General features: G+C 41.6%; 1 protein-coding gene across 7 annotated transcripts in view; it reads left to right on the top strand.

Annotated features, from left to right (window-relative positions):
- Positions 1-15262, top strand: part of TAF5L (TATA-box binding protein associated factor 5 like) — a 29855-nt gene that overhangs the window by 4882 nt on the left and 9711 nt on the right. For 5 of the 7 annotated variants that reach the window (XM_047701493.1, XM_047701496.1, XM_047701494.1 and 2 more), the window contains exons 2-3: positions 5397-5541; positions 8108-8212. In XM_047701493.1, the coding sequence (XP_047557449.1) occupies positions 5400-5541; positions 8108-8212 (247 nt within the window). In that variant the 5' untranslated portion in view covers positions 5397-5399. Of the gene's footprint in view, positions 1-743; positions 825-5396; positions 5542-8107; positions 8213-15262 lie in introns of those variants that run through there. The other 2 variants (XM_047701495.1, XM_047701497.1) reach the window with 2 other exon arrangements.

The raw sequence follows: 15262 nt of genomic DNA, 5'->3' as shown, positions 1-15262 counted from the left end.
CTCATAAAAATTCAGAAAGATCATGAACCTAAACTCAAGAATTCCAAACAGAAGCTAGACAACCCTCACTTTATTTTTTTTTTTTAAAGATTTTATTAATTTATTTCACACAGAGCAGGCACAGGCAGGGGGAGTAGGAGAGGGAGAAGCAGCAGGGAGCCTGTGGTGGGGCTCCATCCCAGGACCCTGAGATCACGGCCTGAGCCAGAGGCAGACACTTAACGGGCTGAGCCACCTAGGCGCCCCAACCCTCACTTTATTTTTAACGTGAGTAAAGATAAGAAAAACTCTGTTCTCCAGGAATTCTCCATCTATCTGGGCAAACTAAGGAACAGTGATGGCAGGATTGGACAGCCTGCATTGGGACAGGGCTGGGGAGCAATTTTAAGCTTGGTAGTAGCATAATCAGATTTGTCTTCTACCCTGGCTGCATTCTAGAGGGTGCTTTAAGGTAGGGCTAGAGGTGAGAGGATACTGGAATATTCCAGTCAGGAAGTGATTTGTGCTGTCACATCACAGCAGTGAAGATGGGGTAGCAGCAATGGCCGCAAGAAAGAATTCTATGTGGAATAGAAGGAGTTGGTGGCCTCTTAGAAATGAGAGAGAGAAATGAAAAGTCTTAAGATGATGACTGGGGTTTTTGCTTTAGTGATAGATCATGGCCCTGTCAAGCTGGCTATGAACAATAGGAGAAGGAAGTGGTTTTGAAGGAAGATAATAAATTTGAGCATGTCGAATTTCAGATGTTTGCAGCATCTACGTAGAGATGTCCCGCAGACTTGAGCTCGGGAAGGTGGTCTAACTAGAGATGGCGTAAGTCTTGTGTGAGTAGTATGATGATGTAGGGAATGTGAAGAATGAGAAACAGACCAAGAATGGGAGAGGGGGAGCAACCAAGGGAGCGGAGTTTCAAGGGAGGAGGCACATGCAGCAGCCAAGAGACCTTGTGGAATAGAGTGGAAAAGTGACTGACTGATTTGGCAAGAGTTGAGGAATCTCAGGTCTTAGTAAATAGCCCGCCAAGGGAGGGGGCAGGGTCAGTTGACTGGATAAGGATACTGGGATAGTGGGGTGGGAAGCTGTCGGGAAGGAAATGAGTTAGTGAGAAAAGACTTCTGGAACATGATAGAGGCCCCAGGTGATGTTAGAGAAGATCAATTTTAGTGGCATCCGTCTGCCTAGTTGGGTGAGTTCTGCTTCTCTCCTCCCCCCTCCCTGCCACAATACCAAACCAAAACAAACAAACAACTCCAGGTGCTATGTTACATCCTGAGCCCCTAGTTCCAGGCATTGTTCTCATTCATGCCATTTATTTCTTGGGACAACATTAGAAAGAACACAGCTTCTAATTCAAGTATATTCATGTCAGTCTGTGAGCAAAGATCAAATGTGAAAGGCCATCATAACGTTAAAATTATGTTAGGTGTTACTAAAACTGAGAGTACTGTGGCTCATTTGTCACCTGTGATTTATGTTGTTACAAAGATAATTGAATAAACTTCATTATGATTAATGCAAAAGCTGGCTTTTTAGGTCCTCTTTAGAATGGCCTTTTGATAGATACTACATCTAGACTTCTGCAAGCAAGTAAAGAGAAGAGAACTGATGTATTTGGGCACCTGGTATGCACTTTACATGGCATCTTATTTAACAGAAAATACAATCATTTTTATCTGTTTCTAACCATAAATTTATAATGGGAATACATTTGCTTCAAAGCACACACACCACATTTGCTTCAAAGCACAGTCACTGTCAGTAGACTCGTTCGGGGAGCTGATTTGAGAATCGGGGTGGTGAATTTGCCTGGATGCATTCCGAATTCATACATGCTCAAAGCTGCCACCTTACCCAAGAGGTATTGTCCGTGTAGTATTCTATTAGCATGTAATGGAATTGTGTAGTATTTGGCCTGCTTAGCCCTTCCCATGGTGCCCTGGGAGTCTTCTCCTAATACCCTCCACCAACACACGTTTGAACATGCATGGGCGGAGTTAGGATGCAGTCTGTAACCAGTCAGAAATTTACTTGGTTGCAGTCCCGTATTATCATCATCTTTAGAGTGTGCCTGGGTTCCAGGCGTCTTTGCCCCCGGTCTTTCTGCAGTTAAATATCAAGACTGTGACTGAGGTTTTTCCTGCACAGTTGTTACTTTGAGACAGGAAGATGATCGTCCCTTGATTTTATGTAGCAACTTTGTTAAAGTATTAGTTAAACAGTAGGCAGCTCTTGATATGTGAGAAATAGATACATATTGTGTCAGAATTCTTTTTAATTTCCAGAAATACTACTAATATGACATGAAGAGAAAGGTATGTGATCATCTATTTTTACTTTTAAAGTTAAGATATTATGTAAATTGAAAATCATGGGAAATCCTAAAAATTTTAACAAGGATATAGTTATATCCAAACTTCATTTAAATTTTAAAGATTTCATAATTGTGGGAAAAGCTAAGCAAGTAACTGGAAATTGCAGTGTTAGTGTCCTGTCTGAGTCCCGAAAGACAGGTCTATTTTAAGGAGGTTTTTTTTCCCCCCTCGTGTGTCCATTTATGGATATTAGTATTACAGAAATCAGAAGGGGGAGGGGAACTGGTTTCTCCACAGAACTCTTCATTATTTATTTATTTCATTTGAAATATGTGTGCGTTGGAATCAAATCCACTTAAGTCCATTGGGTCATGTCTCTGGTATTTGAGTTGAGTGTGGTTATAAAAGAGAGTTAATGGCAGCATTCCTGCTCTGAAGGTCCTTGGTCCTACAGTTGGCTCACCGCCCACCCTCGGGGAAGGTCCCTTATAAATGGTTTGGGTTCTGAGAAACTGCCATTTGGGGCAGCTAATTTGGACAAAGTCATCAGAATCAGTGTTTATAAATTAATTTCTAGCAATCCCAAATATGGCCAGTTTTTGCTCTTGTTCATTTATTCTCATTCCTGTTTACTTTTCCTTATCTTTCATACCTTTATGCCTCCTCCTCTGATGCGCATAAACATTGCCCTGCTGTGAGGTCAGCGTGTCATTGCAGGGTCTGTTCTCTCTGTCAGTTGTTCTGTATCTTTCCCATGTGTGGTTTCTTCCTGTTAGAGAGGCGATCTCTTATGCCCATCTTATTTGGAGCACTGAGGGACACACATTGATACAAGCATGTATTCCCATAGCAACAAGAGATTGGCAGGAGGAAATCTGAAAAAGTGTTAGTCTCAGCTAAAATACAAGGAATTGGGCTGCTTTGGAAGAGTTTGGAGACTAGGAGCCCTTGAAGTTAGATTAAGAGCAGCTTTAGCAAGCATCATGGGGGGACGGGAAAGGCACAGGATGGGGCCGTGGGAGCTGGTTGGATTTGACTAGTCCTGACTTGGGGCCAAACTGGGAAGGGGCAGTATTGTCACCGTCTCTGTGTATATTCATTGTTTTTCTCTAAATATAACATTGAATCAGACTCTCCAGGGCTGAAATTATTTATACACACAGTTATAGGAGGTTCTTAGGTATAGCCAGGTTAGAGAACCATAGAGAATCACTGATACAGTGAAAACGATACACCACCAAAAATACTTAATGGTAACCACTAGAAAACAATTATCTGCTTTCATTGATGGACAGATGAATGCTTGGAGCAGGGATTGCCAATCTCGGTATCAAAATCCTTGTGTTGGCAATAAAAAAAATCTTAATTTAAAAAATAATCTAAGTTAGCAATATAGTGAAAGACTAATACAACAAAACTGAGTGAGGCAAATGCTACAGTAAAATGGTGGTTCAGTCTTGGGAAATTTATTAGTAATTTTCATTGTATCACTGTCAACCATATCACACCCAGTGTCCCTCATTTTTATTTTTTAGCAAATGTTTTGTACTTTCTTTGGTAACCCAAAACTGAAATGCATAAATAATTTAATTTTTCTAAATACAGAGTTTAAAATAACATTTATAATATCCTAACATTTATATTTTTATATAGATATTTATGTTTTAGTGTGGGTATGTTCTGCCTTCAATGTTTGCTCTGTTGTAGGACTTTTAGGAAATTGAAAAGTAGATATTCAGAGTATATTTTAAAGGGGCTACCACATCAGTTTGGAAAGAAAGAATTATTTGCAAATAATTGTAGAATAATTTGTTGCCCAGTATCCGTGTAAAACGTGGCCATTCGTCACACGTATACACTAAAAGAAATAGCAGATGGATAAAAATTAGATACAAATAAAATTTTTTGAAACGTTTAAAGAAAAAAAACAGATTGCTGGAATAGGGGAAATTTCAAATCTTAAAAAGGAATGGAGGAAATCCCAAAGGAGAAGGCTAGTGCATGTCATTGAAACAGAAAACTCAGACACACCAGATAAATTACCAAAAGCAGATCTCCCACTCATAAAACATTGGGAGCCATTGATTGAGGAAAGTTACTTCAATGGGGACAATCACATGTGTATGAATAATGTTGCAAGCATTCCATTTTTACATGACAGAAGTAAATGTAGAAAACTTATCCAGCTGTCGTGGGTCACCCAGATGTCAGTATCCTTTACTCATGGCAGAGCAGTGTTTGAGACCTGTGCAACCTTCAGGAGATCCTCCTCTTCTTGATCATTAATTGAGTCGTCAAGGAAAATAGTCCTTTTTGAGGGGAACCCTCAAATTAGCTTAAATGATCAAAAAAGTAATTGAGCCCTGTTTGGTGCACTGCCTACCATTTTCTTTTCCTTTCTTGTACGAATTGTGAGAGCTATTCTAATGCACGTACATACTCTCTCACCATTTTGATGCTTTCCTGCGCCTGAAGTTACAAATAAAGAGTGAGGGTGGTAAATAGTGGAATTACAGCAAAGACACATTGCTCAGATCGTTGACGTAGTGCTGCCAGCCTTTTCCTTTTAGGAAAAACATAGCATTCTTTCCTCATTGTTAACTGCTCACTTTCTCAACATCCTTGTATCCAGTTCCTGAGTTTCTCGGATCTTTGATTTTCGTATTGCCTCCTGCCTGCTTTTTTTGGCCAGCTCACTGCCAATCAACACCTCTCTCCTGGAGTCAGGAGGAGAAGTGAAAGGCTCCAGAACCGACCCGGTCCTGTTGGCTCGTTGTTACCAGCTCTAATGAAAAGTTCCACAAGAAGGATGGAAATCGTGGTGTTAAATGAAGTTTGGGGGTGGTCTGTGTGGTTTTAGTCTCCATAATATTCCTGTGTTCCACAATTGAACTTGACCATATCACTATTGAGAAATTAGATACATGAAAGAGTGCACCAGGATAGGAACTAAGACACTTGCTTTGCGTCCTAACTAGGTCACTGAACTAGCCACGTCTTTCTCTACTCCTTACTTGACCCGTGCGTCCTGGCTGGGTTGGGTCATCTCCCACGTGGCTTAGCATTCTGTGGTTCCCCCCGAAGGTCATGAAACGAGTGCGCACCGAGCAGATTCAGATGGCAGTGTCCTGCTACCTCAAACGCCGGCAGTACGTGGACTCCGACGGTCCCCTGAAGCAAGGACTGCGGCTGTCACAGACTGCTGAGGAGATGGCAGCCAACCTCACAGGTAACACGGGGGATCCTCGGGGGGCGCAGACTGGAGCAGAACTCAGGCAGAGGTCCGTGAGAAGTTACTAGCCCTCCTCTTCTGGAGAGACCTGCACCACATGGTGGTGCCGGCCCTCAGAGATGCTATCTTTCCTTCAAAGCCACTTCTAAAAGCCTCCTGTCGTAACCCATCCTGCCTTGGAATTCTCTGCTTTTCTCTGTATCTGATGTTATGCGCAGCTTTTCCCCTCTGTGAGCTAGTATGCTACAAGAGCCGGAGGGCCAGGGTTTCCATCGTGTCCCTCCCTGTAGCCCGGAGCCTTGCCCACAGAGGTCAGGTTTGCTGGGTGAACAATACTTTGGGATCAGTGGTCGGAAAGATTGGCATCCTAGATATGTTCCTGAGGTTTTTAAGATTTGTTTTTGGCCTTTGTTTTGAAATCAGATTCTTTTTTAGGAAAAATGTGTCTTAAATCTATTTAGAACAGCAAATAGTTATTACTTCGCTATGTTGTGAGTTCAGTTTTTACATGATATAATTTTCTTCTGTTGGATCTGAGTACTGGAGACTTTGCCAAAAACAGATGGCCACAGTGCTTTTCAGGTGACTAGGAGCTGCTTTAATGGCTATATGTGGAGTTCACCATCACAGAGCTTTCTCCAGCTTGGCCCTGGGTCCTCTTACCTGCTCTGACCAGACTCTTCTCTCTCTCTCATTCCCATACTTCCTTCTGCTCTTCCAAGTATCCATCACCACCTGCTTCATCCCGTGATGGTTCCAGCCCCCCATACTGGTAGCAGCAGCTCCCTCTTCTCCCCCTTATTGTCTTCAGGATCATGAACCCAGACCCTTCACACTCTAAGGGTGTATTGCCATTGCCATTGCCATAGGAAAAGAATGATGGGACAGTAAAAACTGAGGATGTCCTCAAAGGTGCTTTCTGACTCCCCCTGTGACAGCAGAAGCAGCCCAGTCAGGCATCTGCCTTCTTACTCCTTTTTTTTTTTGGGGGGGGGGGTTATTGATTTATTTGAAAGAGAGACACACACAGAGAGAGGGAACACAAGCAGGGGGAGTAGGAGAGGGAGAAACAGGCCTTCTGCCCAGCTGGGAGCCCGATGTGGGCCTCAATCCCAGGACCTTGGGATCATGACCTGAGCTGAAGGCAGACGCACATCTTCCTGTTTCAGGGTGTTGCTCTGAGTTCTCACAGGGCACATTGACTTCTCAGCCGATCCCCCCTTTCTGTACATGTTATGTTGTGGCTACCTCAGTCCTGCAGCATTAATTTCATTCCTACATCCATTTTCTGTCTTCTGAAATGTGTTAATGTTTCATCCAGATTATTAAAGATGGCTTCCTCGGTCCCCAGCCACCTTTCCCCAATGCCCCCTTACCCCCGCAGAAAGGGTAAGGGAATGTTGTTTTTCTTTTTAGAAAGCATAAACTCACAAAATGGACATGAAGTGCATGTTTACATACTGTATATCTGAATATTGAGACCCTGCCTTCTTCCCATGTCCCGCTCCCTAGAACACTAGTAGCTAGTCACAAATCCATCAGGAAGGTAATTACAGGTTCTTCCCTGGTGACTCTGACCTGCCCAAGAGAGAAGACCTCTAAAGACATTGACATTGGGAAATGGCCTATGCAGGTCATGCTGGGTGATAAACACACGGAGTTTCCATCAGCTCTGTAGTACCTCACCTTCAGCCACTTAAGAACCCAACGTACTCACTGTGAGGAGGAGACGTGGCAGAATCAGCGAGAAGCAACTTGAGTGAAGCAAGGAGCCAAGAGAAGAAAACTTCAAAAATACCATCATTGATAGCCTTGAGCCAAGAAGAAAATGCTATTTTTAAATAAACAAAGAACATTGGGAGAACAGCAAGAAATGTGGTAAATTTAAGTAAATGGTAGTAAAGATGAGAAATCAGTAGAAAGGTTGAAAGTTGAGGAAGCGGATCAGTTCAGGGATCTAATCTTGCCATAGTAGGGGTCCCAGGCCACGTGGCTGATTCAGTTGGTAGAGCGTGTGACTGTTGATCTCTGGTTGTGAGTTTGAGCCCCATATTGGGCCTAGAGCCTTCTTGAAGAAGAAGAAGAAAAAGGAGGAGGAGGAGGAGAAATAGAAAGGGTCCCTGAGAGAGAAAACAGCGAACCAACAAATGTCTCAGAACCAAGAGACATGAATTTTTGTTGAAAGGGCCTGCCTGAGTGTCCATGGTTTGAAAATAGACCCATAACGATTCACATTATTGTAGGATGTCAAAACATGGGGTCAGATGCTTTCTAGTATGTCCCTTGTGAACTTACGTACATGTCCTCTCTCATTCAACTTAATCCTGTGCTTTATACCTTTTCATTCTTCCACTGTCATTTCATTTTGGGTATCAGGAAGGAGAGGGGATACGTGTCATCACTCGGCCATATTTAACTAGAAGCCCCACCGTATTTTGAAAGCCTACTGAAATGTCCGTTGCTACTGATGCATATACTTAACACCATGTTCCATCCATCTTGCCACATCCTGGGTTAATAATTGTGTTTCCCATCCCCACCTTATGTATCTTTTCCTCCTCAGTCCAATCAGAATCCGGTTGTGCCAACATAGTGTCTGCAGCCCCTTGCCAGGCAGAGCCCCAGCAGTATGAAGTACAGTTTGGACGACTACGGAATTTTCTCACTGGTAAGTAAGTGCTCAGCACTAAGAACTTCCTCTTATCGAGAAGGAATCATGCAAGTTTCCCTCAGAACCTACTAGATTCCAGGTCGGGTGTACTGAGTGCAGATTCAAAGGTAGTTGAGCACAGTCCTTGCATTCACTCTTACGATCCACTGGAACTCCTAGGAGAGTTAAGTCACGAGTTACAGTTGGCAAGGGCTAGGGCTCCCGGTGTTTTGTCCGCAGAATGCCCACAGCTTGCATTGAAGTAGTGAAAGTTAAATCAGCCATGTAGAGAAACATCCTTAAATGCAGAGAATTTGAAAGGTACATTGAAATCACTATTAATAATATAGTACATCTCAAAATGACCTTTTCCTCTAATTTCCCAAAGTGTGAGACCTAGTCCTCATGAATCAGCAAGACAAAAAAAATTAGAAGTAGTTTAGTCCAGTTTGTGGCTGGTGTAATGACCACTAAAACACAAAAGGGGGTTCTAGTCAGTTCTTCTATCTCACTGTATGACTTTTTAAATGAATCGCTTTAAAAAAACCTAGTTGTTTAGCATCTCTGGGGCCCTGGTTTCTTCCCCGGTGAAATAAGGCAATTCAAAGGTACAAGCAAGTGATTTCATCCAGGCCTGGGATAACGGATTATAATGTTAACGTTGGAAAGATTATTGCAGTGAGGGAGATCATGTTGAATTCAGATTATTAATCAAAGTCCTTTGTTGAGTGCTTTCTTCATACAAAACACCTTGAAGTGTAAGAAATACAAAACTCTCTGTGCCCTCAAAGAGTGGAGAGTAATTAGCAGGTACTGGTTAGTGGTAAATTGTAGTTAAGACACTTTGAGGTTATTTCATTTTTCTTTTTTTATTTGAAAAAATCCTCAGGGTAATAAGTTTTAATGGTAAAGATGTATGTGAGACACACACACACAGACACACACACACACACAAAGATGCATATAAGGCAATCAGTGTATAAACCACAATAATATACTCAGTCTTACGTCACTTAAGGTTGTCCTGATTTTACGTGACCCTCATAATGATCTGAATTTTTAAAAGGAAAAATTCACATTTTCTGTATTCTAGGGAAAATGGCCAAAATGTTAAGAAGTGAGAAATAATGGTTACAAAATAAAACCATAGAGAGGGTTATCTTATCTGCCTCAGAGTTACCGAAGTGATGGAATTCATATGAATCATGTTAAATTGCTATAAAATTGAAAAAATCATGAAGCTTAAAGATTTAGCAAAAAAGAGTCTATTATATTTAAACTGAAAAGAAGGAAGTTCTATTAAGATCCTCATATCATATGAATGTTAAATATCTCAGAACAGTGATCAGCTGCTTTCCATCTCCAATAAGGATAAAAAAAGAAAAATTGAATTTATGGAAAATCTTTCATTTAGAGGTAAGCAAGAACTTGAAGATAACGCATTATGTAATCACTGGCATTGGTGTTTGAGGCTTTAGACAGTTTTCTTTTTATTTTAAAATTTTTATCTTTAGAAATCTTTAGGAAGCCATTTTACTCTGTTTTTAAAATATAACTATGTTCATTTCCCCATGATCAATTCTTCTCTGCATGCTAGAGTTGAGGAAGCCGGTTTAGGAAGGAATGCCTGGCTTCTCTCACCCTTTCTCTTTCATTCACTCCGCCTGTGTTTATTTCAGGCACTGACTGTTTGCTGGGCTAGATGTTGCAATAGAGCATATTGATGTGGAGCCTGCTGCCTAATGAGGGAAACGGACAGACGCATAAAGCTCCAGTGTATCATAGTAGTGATGCCCTCCATGTACTCATGCCATGAGTTGGCTCTTGTCACAGGCATGACTGACTTTCATTACGAATGACACCCATGACTGTAGTGACATACCAGTTTTTGTTTTTTTATTTTTTTTAAAGATTTTATTTATTTATTTGACAGAGAGAGATCACAAGTAGGCAGAGAGGCAGGCGGAGAAAGGAGTGGAAACAGGCTCCCTGCTGAGCAGAGAGCCCAATGTGGGGCTTGATCCCAGGACCCTAAGATCATGACCTGAGCCGAAGGCAGAGGCTTAACCCACAGAGCCACCCAGGTGCCCCTTATATTTTTTAATCAGTGAAGCATAGTAGTTATAAAATAGACTCATTGGAATAATTTATTACAGAACTGTGATTACTTTTCACAATGAAGGATTAATACATTTAATTGATCACTAATGTGATTTATCCTGGTGCAGAGTTTTCTGCTTAAATTTATTTCTTAAGGGGGCACCTGGATGGCTCAGTGGGTTAAGCGTATGCCTTCAGCTCAGGTCATGATCTCAGGTCCTGGGATCCAGCCCTGTGTTGGGCTTCCTGCTCCACAGGGAGTCTGCTTCTCCCTTTTCTCTGCCCCTGTCCCTGCTCATGCTCTCTCTTTCACTCACGCTATCTCTAAAATAAATTTTTTAAAAATCTTTAAAAAAATTTTTATTTCTTTGGGTTCTTGCCATTTTTCTTGAATATTTAGTAAAACTCTTATTGTAGAATAGCTTTTGACTCCTTGTGTCTGATGATGCCAGTTTTTTCCTAATATGTGGCACTTTCTTTAGTCCTCTCATAATTTCCTCCCCTCAAAACTTCAAATTTCAATGAATGGTAATCTATTAACCTTCTCCTTTGTCTTGTTTCAAAACTGAGAAAGTTGTCTGCTATAATTCTTTAATCCACTGGGCCCAGATTATTTAGAGGGGTAAATAAATATTTTGTCGGGTTTTTTATTCAGGTTTTTTTTTTTAATTTATTTATTAATTTATTTTTTAGCAAGGTTTATTAAGTGATAACAAAGTGATAGCCCAAAGCTCCCGAGGAGGGAGGGGACCCGAAAAGGTTACCCTGTTTTTGTGTTTTTACAGACTGCTTTTCTTGGATTATTTTTCCCTATCCTCAGGCCTCTGAAGAGCAGTCAGGCAAGTCAAATGAACAAGAATTTCCTGAGCACCAAGATAAAGTGTAAAATACAGTCATTAATCTAAATAGGGAGCAATCTAAGAAGGCTAGAAGTAAAAGTTTTTAAATAAAGTTCAAATACGGTGGAAGAGTTTTCACGGGCCAGGATGAGATCAGTGCTGAAGTTTGTACGAGAGGAACTGTGGAATGAAAGGAGAACATGGTTTGGATGGAGTATCAGAGAAGGCCCTACTGAGTTTCAGGAGGAGGTGGAATTTAAGTCAGTGTTTGGGTTGGATTTCAGTAAACTGGGGAAGAGAAGTAGGAAGATTCGGGGTGTGTGGAAAGACATGAGCAAAAAGGCAGAGATTCTTTGTGCAGGAGCAGCGAAGGAAACACCTTGTTAAGAATGGGGTTTTCTGGGGCGCCTGGGTGGCTCAGTGGGTTGGGCCGCTGCCTTCGGCTCAGGTCATGATCCCAGGTCCTGGGTTCGAGCCCCGCGTCGGGCTTTCTGCTCAGCGGGGAGCCTGCTTCCTCCTCTCTCTCTGCCTGCCTCTCTGCTTACTTGTGATTTCTCTCTGTCAAATAAATAAATAAAATCTTTAAAAAAAAAAAAAAAAAAGAATGGGGTTTTCTTATCGGAGATAAAGCAGCCACACCGGAGCCAGGTTGAGGAGCGACCTGACCATCAGGCCTAGGAGACAAGTCTGAAAGCAGTGGGATGACCAGGAGGTTGGCCCAAAGTCCACTGCAGTACTGGAAAAGCGAGCTGGAAAGGACCACAGCTCAGCAGTGCTGTGCCCGTGGAAAGCCAGGTCTTGACTGCGTACTTAAAATTCCCAAGAAAGACTCTCCACGGCTCAGGATTATAGGGGAAGAGTTGAGGATAACTCGGGCTCTGTGACAAATGGGGGCTTAAGCTACATTGAGCAGAAATAAATCAGGTTGTTTTTTACATCATTATGATGGCGGTCTCCTACTGTATCACTTGCAGTAGGAAATTGGAGGCTAGTATTTAAGAAAAAGATGTATCTTGTGATGAAGAACTCAGTATCAGCTTCATGGAGGCACAAATGCCAGTTTTAGGATATAATTATCTCAAAGGAAGATACGAGGAAAATAAGAGCATCTCAGGCTGTAGTACCTTAAGTTTGTCTTTCCTCTGTAAGTTTTCTGTGGGTAAGAGATTCTGTGAGCTCACCTGTTGCTCTGGGCCCTTTTCTTCAGGAGGCATAGTAGGAAGAGCATAGACTTTGGAATCAAGCTGGGTGTGAGTCTGTGACCCTTAGACACTACAATAGTTGTCAGGTGTCTGGATCACAGGAAGCACACGCTCAGTGTTCGTCCTTGAAACGAAGTGAGTATTTGAGGGATGAGAGGAGGAAGAGGGGCCCGAAAGGGAGGCAGGTAGAGTCGAGCTGGGTAGTGTGACGTTTCAGAACAAAAGACGGGGGTGTGGGGTTAGTGGGGTCAACCCTACAGAGACAGGCAGGAGAACAAGAACTGACAAGCTTGGTTTCCATTTAACGTAGTGTCCTTTTCACTACTAATTTCTACAAACTCTGTGAAAAACTTCCTCTTACACCACCAGCAGAGTGTGGCACTAAGTAGGAGTTTGTTACATAGCCGGTGGCTAGATGGATAGAAGGAAGGAAAGGCACACTTTTCAGAGGACATTTTACTTTTGAAATCAGAAAAAAAGTATTTCAAGCAAATACACTTTCAGTAAAATATAAAACATATGTTACGATTTCAAGGAAATGAGATTAAAAATGAGAATTAAACCTTATGTGAGTCTTTGTTCCACATCATGAATATGTTGATCATAATTTTATTTTATACCTGATATGCTGTTCTCTTCAGACAAGAGAGAACAATTAAACAATTTTGAAACTGAGCTGAAACAGCAGTGAATTACAGTAAGTTTAAAGTAATGCAGCCCTATCTCTTGGTGGCTGGGTTGCTTTTTTTTGTTTTGGGGTTTTTTTTCCCTAGACTTATTAAACTAAAATGCCTCTTATTTTGAAAAAGAACCCTAAAACTAAGATTTTAAGGAATTGCAAATAGTTCTTCATTGTGTAATTTGTAAGGGTTGAGTTTTGGGGTTTTTTGGTGTTTTTCATTAGTATTTTGGGGAAAAATTTTTTCCAAAGGTCTTCCAAAGAATTATAGCATTTAAGGAAATACCAAAATCTGAATTAGTCAGGATCCGCCATAGAAACAGAACCAATAGGATGTATAAACAGAAAGATATATTTTAAGGAATTTGCTCATGTACTTGTGGAAACTAGCAAGTCCAAAATCTGCAAGACAGGAAGGCAGGCTGGAGACCCAGGGAAGAACTGCAGCTCAAACCCAAAGTCAATCTGCTGGCAGAATTCCCTCTTCTGGGGACGTCGGCCTTTGTTCTCAGAAGGCCTTCAGCTGATTGGACAAGGCTCACCCACATTATGGAGGGTAATCTGCTTTCCTCAAAGTCTGCTAATTTACCTTAATCTCACCTAAAAAATACCTTCACAGAAGCATTTAGATAATGTTTTAACCAAGTATCTGGGCACTGTGGCCCAGCCAAGATGGCACAGAATTAACCACCCCCAAGTCTACCCCCAGTTCAATTTGGTACCCATCTCTATCCCCTTAAACCATACTTAATCTCCAGATAACAATTAACAAGGTCTTTAATCCACCTAACATTGTATAGCTCTCCTGGATACAACCAAAAATGCATGAATCCCTTCCCCAGAAGAGAAAGCAAAGTCCTTAGGTGATTTACTCTTCTCCTTGATGTCCTGTAACTCAAATACTATGGTGTAGCATTAACAGAACTTAAGTACTCTGAAACAAAGTAAGGGTAACTTATGTACCTGATAAGGGAACAAAGAAGGAAGGAAACAAAGATATGTGTAAATATATACACACACATATTCATAATAAAATAGGGAGGGTAACTTAAATAATTAGTCTTAGTTTCTGTAACTAGTCACATACTTCATAGCTGGTATTTAACTGCTTTCTTCCACTACCCATTCTGCATTTTCTTTGCCTTCAGCAAACACCTCAGCTGGTCCTGGTTCTTTACTGGATAGGATGACCTGGATAGGATGAAACCTCATTTCTTTCTTTCTTTTCCTTTTTTTTCTAAATCTCATTTCTGAAGAGTCTTAGGCCGTTACTGGTCCTACCTGGATTCGATTTTTATAGCTTTCCAGTAACCTTAACCACAGGGCAGAATGATACAAAGAGATGCTCTGGGGGATCTCCTTTAGTGCAGACATACTCTGCCTTACCTGCTACCTTACTGGACTAGCAGTCCAGTGTCCCCTTGGTAGTCAGGATCAGTCACCCCAGCCAGCACCGTAACTCCCTTCTTGGCCTATTAAAGACATGAGGAGCCCAAAGTGGCCAGGTAACAGTCTTAAGTTTATTGGAATCATCATTGTAATTTAAGTTCATTTTCTAAATATGTCTTTGAGTAGGGACACATTTATTCTAAAATACACATATTATGAAATTCACCTGCGATTAAGTGAAGTAGGGTATTAGGCAGAGAGAGCATGCTGGGGTCATTCATCATCAAATTGGGGAGGCAAGGTTCCCTAATGTAATGTTCCTGATTTTGAGCCATAGATGGATTCTTTTTCATGAAGGAAAAAAAAAAAAAAAATGCTAGCAGAAGTACTAAGTGCTGACCTAAAGCATTTTGATATTAATTTACTTAAATATGCACAAACGTTACGCAAGATATAAAATTTTTATGGTGACTGTATTTCTGTATGAAACCGAAACTCACAAGTAAAGTACAAGCAAAACCACAAAAGCAATAAAGTTCAAATTATCAGCAAGTGAATATAATGGATAGATTTTGCCAGAACTCGCCTGCTGCTCCCCAGGGTCATGGAGGCAGTCCCGATGGCTGTGACACAGCCTAGTCTGTCTTCAGCTTCCCAAGGCGCTTATGCCCTGCGTCAGTCCTGCTGCCCCTGCTGGCCTCTGGTGGAGTGGCTGCTGGACCTCTGTGCCATCACAGCTCCCCCCGCCCTCACATACTTGGGCGTCACAAACACCTCTGTGCTTTTCTCACTCGCCTGTGGCAGCTAAAGCTGGACACTTGGGAACATCCTCAGTCACGTAGTCACGTGGTGTTCAAGT

The sequence above is a fragment of the Lutra lutra genome, chromosome 14, assembly GCF_902655055.1.
Source record: "Lutra lutra chromosome 14, mLutLut1.2, whole genome shotgun sequence".
Classification (NCBI taxonomy): Eukaryota; Metazoa; Chordata; class Mammalia; order Carnivora; family Mustelidae; genus Lutra; species Lutra lutra.
This window is presented reverse-complemented; position numbering and strand designations above follow the sequence as displayed.